The 3,785-nt window shown below is 37.0% G+C and overlaps 1 protein-coding gene across 1 annotated transcript; it reads right to left on the reverse strand.

Moving 5' to 3' along the window:
• rhoh (ras homolog family member H) lies at positions 1-861 on the reverse strand. Its single transcript, XM_084105715.1, has one exon. The coding sequence runs from the start codon at positions 724-726 to the stop codon at positions 139-141; it is 588 nt and encodes a 195-aa protein (XP_083961841.1). The 5' UTR covers positions 727-861; the 3' UTR covers positions 1-138.
• Positions 862-3,785: the final 2,924 nt, after the last annotated feature.

Genomic DNA, 3,785 nt, shown 5'->3' on the forward strand with positions numbered 1-3,785 from the left:
AATAGTCTTTTAGGTAAACAGTATTAAGAAATCAGTGTTAAGAAGTCTTTGTTGAGGCTTCAGTTAGTTGGTTTTGTGTGTGAGAAACAATTTTATCTTAGTGATAAGAATTCAATTTCATCAATGTTTTAAAAGCATTCAGGAGACTTTACAGGGATTAAAGTCTTGGAGTCTCCGCCTTGACCGTCTTCGTGCCCGATTAACAGCCGTTCGAACGGCACACTCGAAAACCTGCTGCACGCCACGATTGCTGAGGGCCGAGCATTCCAGATATCCTTTGGCACGGATCTCTTGTGCCACCTGTTTGCCCTCCGAGGCCGTGGTGCAGTTGGCACGATACGGGCCCACCTCACGATGGTCTGTCTGTGTGGCAACAACCAGCACAGGTACCTTCGGAAGAAATTCCCTCACTTCGGCGATCCATTTGTGCCGCAAATTGTTTAACGAATTTGGATTTGCTACCGAATAACATAGCAGAACCACATCTGCCTGCTGATAGGACATGGGGCGGATTTGGCGGAATGTGTCATGTCCTGCTGTATCCCACAGTCCCAAGCTGATCTGGATTCCATCCATGAATACATCAACTCCAGTGTTTTCGTAGACAGTGGGTCTATAGCTGTCTGGGAACGTTTCAGAAGTAAACCGTACGAGAAGTGCAGTTTTACCCACTGCACAGTCCCCAACCAGTACGCATTTCACTGAGGTCTCCGTCAACCCGTTCATCCTTCTGTCTCTGGTGTTGAAGTTATTGTAAGGTGCAGTCTAATAGGTCCAAAAAAGTCAAATAAAAATTCAGTGGTGTCCAACAAATGATGAAGTCATCATTGAGAATTACAAGTTTGTAGATCTATAAAGACCAAGAGTAGAAACCCCCGCAATCACACAGCATTCTGAAGTCCTCCTCGCACTCTTCGTCTTGCGACGTGGTGATTTATTCCTCTGCTCTGTAATCCAGTGAAAGTTTAGAAACTGAGCTCATTGTGTATCATTAGAGATATTCAAGAAATAGAAATCCAGAAGTGAGAAGTCTTGCAGAAAGCTGTGTCTCTTGTTCTCGTTTTACTCTCTCTCTCTGAATCCTGCATAATTCATAAAGAATAAAAAAGTAAAGTAACTATTATGCTATCACAAAACACCAAGAAATCTTGTTCATACAATGAGATTTTTTTATACGTAATTTTAAATTTCATTTATATCTAATTTAATTTGTCTTATAGTTAAAGAAATACTTTACTCAAAAAAAACAAAACAAACACAAAAACAAATCGACATTTTCTCGCCCTCATGTCGTTCCAAACCTATATGACTTACTTTCGTCTGTGGAACATAAAACAAATTATTTTGAAATATCTGTGTGTGTGTGTTTGTGTATGTGTTTTTTTTTTTTTTTTGGTTCATACAATGACAGTCTCTGGGGCCTGATGTTGTTTGGACCACAACGTTCTTCGAAATATAATCCTTTGCGTTCCGCAGAAGAAAGATAAGTCATACAGGTTAGGGTGAGACAATGATGACCGAATTCTCATTTTTGTGTGAAATATCCTTCTGGAACTATCCTGAACTAAATCTTTAAAATACCAAAGAAACACTAAAACATAATGCAATGGACAATCACTCAGTTTTTCACGTTTTCTAATTTTTTCTTAGTGAAATACAATACAATATCCGCTATTCCACAGAGCAGTGGAGAATCTCTATCTCATCACAGGGCCTGGGACAATGCTTCCCGATTTACGCCTGTGATAACGGCCCTGTTATTGATTAAAGTACAATTCTTTGCTTTGAGTGTCCTGAAAAAAAAAAACGTAGTTAAACAGAAATTTGAGAGCTTATTCATTTGTTTATTTAATAACTCTATTGGCTAATGCTGAATCATTTTTGACATGTTAAAACTGCTTCAAAGATTATTCTCGAAATGGCAATGGCTTGCACTTCCTATAGGCCTCCATCTGGTAGTCACGAGAGGAAAGTACGCTGATGATTCAAACAACTGCTCCAGTTAATACCACAAAAGGCCAAATGGTTTTAATATATACTCAGAAAACACTTTTCGATAAAAACACTTCTCTGGTATAAAAAAAAATGATATTGGGAACATTGTCAGCCAGATCATTCTTGAGAAGTAGGCCTATAATCTGACCTGTATTAGCCTCTATGCTGAAGGTATACGTTTCTGTGCTAATGCAGAAGATGCTGTTAGGCTATTATAAAATGGCTTTAATGAATCTGACAATTATATCTTCATCAGCAACAAAAGCATTTTGTTTTATAAAAGAAATACTGTGAGTATTGGAAAAATAATCTGAATTTAGAGGGTTACAATTCTTTCGGAGATTGAGCTTCCAACACACACACACACACACACACACACACACGCACACACACACACACAAAAAAAAATTAATTAAAAAGTATCAAACATTTAACCACTAAAGCCCTTCCTAACCATAAAAATTATTATGATTTTCCTTTTTTAAGACGCAAAAATGTTTAGCCTATTTAAAAAATATCAATAAAATTATTACTTTCAGTTTTAACTGATTAAGAACCTTGAACACTATTATGCGTATCAAGTTTGGACTGTAGCTCAATTTATTCAGAAATAAGTTTGTAGATAGAAAATATAATTATAGAAAAATATATCCACTGAGATCACGGTTTTAAACTGAGGCACAGTATAAGTTAATAGATATTACAGAGTATATAAAACGACTCACCTCTTTTGAGCTCTTCAACCATGAGATTGACAGATGTATAAGGATCAATTTAGCATCTGTTCGTTTGTTTTAATTTAATTAAACAACGACGAATGAGTTCACATCAGACCCCAGTCCAATTCTCCATATTTCTCAAAAGTTCAATTGTTAAACACAGGAAATTCAGGTACTCTTGAGCACAGAGAGATAATATATGCCTCTACAGACAGAGCAGATGTTGTATCCTCTTGTAGAGGGAAGTGAAATGCGAGGCTGGGCTCTTTTCTTTGTAAAATCGTACATCAAATCTCTTCTAAGCTTCCGCTGCGACTGTGACGTTCTCAGCACATCTACAGCGTTGAGTCTTGCTTCTGCAGTCAAGTACTCACATGAAACTGTGCATGAAACGGTCTAATGCAGCAAGCAAAAGAAACAAAGATGCAAACCCTGATGATGATGAGATTGACTAGTTCTTTATGTTTGGTGTCCCAGAGACCTTAAATGGTGTCTGTATAAAAGTAACTTTAGCAATTTTGAAATCAATCTTTATTTCCTGTTAAAATTAATTCATCACAGAGTAGTCATGGGCATTTTATGCAATTCAAGTAGGATAGTATTGTTTTGGACTTCAAATGTATGTTTTGTTTATGTTTTTTAAACTAAATGCCTGAAATAAGGTCTGTAACACAAGTTCAAGATATTTCCACGTTTTATTCTACAACAAAACACATTAATAATACCCCCTTGTGATTTTTATAAAGCTTTCTTAAAGGTGGAACAAGGGACCCTTCTTACATTTATGGGGTTCTCAGAAGTGGAAGTCATCATAGTTTGGTAACTTATATAGCTGTGAATGGGAGACGAATGCAAATATCATTTTTGTATTCCTATTTAATCCAATAGCAAACAACGTTTCAAAAGAAGGGAAAATATATAGAGACTGATTACAGCCGTCAGAAGAGAGAAATATTTCAAATTTGCTGTCACTTCCTCAGCTGTAGCCTAGTATTATGGTGCGTTCAAGTCCTCCTGGGAAGTTCGTACGTACGAGGTGGGAAGTCATGTGCGTTCAAGTCACTTTCGTCG

This window comes from Abramis brama (assembly GCF_963993115.1).
Source record: "Abramis brama genome assembly, chromosome: 2".
NCBI classification, from domain to species: Eukaryota; Metazoa; Chordata; class Actinopteri; order Cypriniformes; family Leuciscidae; genus Abramis; species Abramis brama.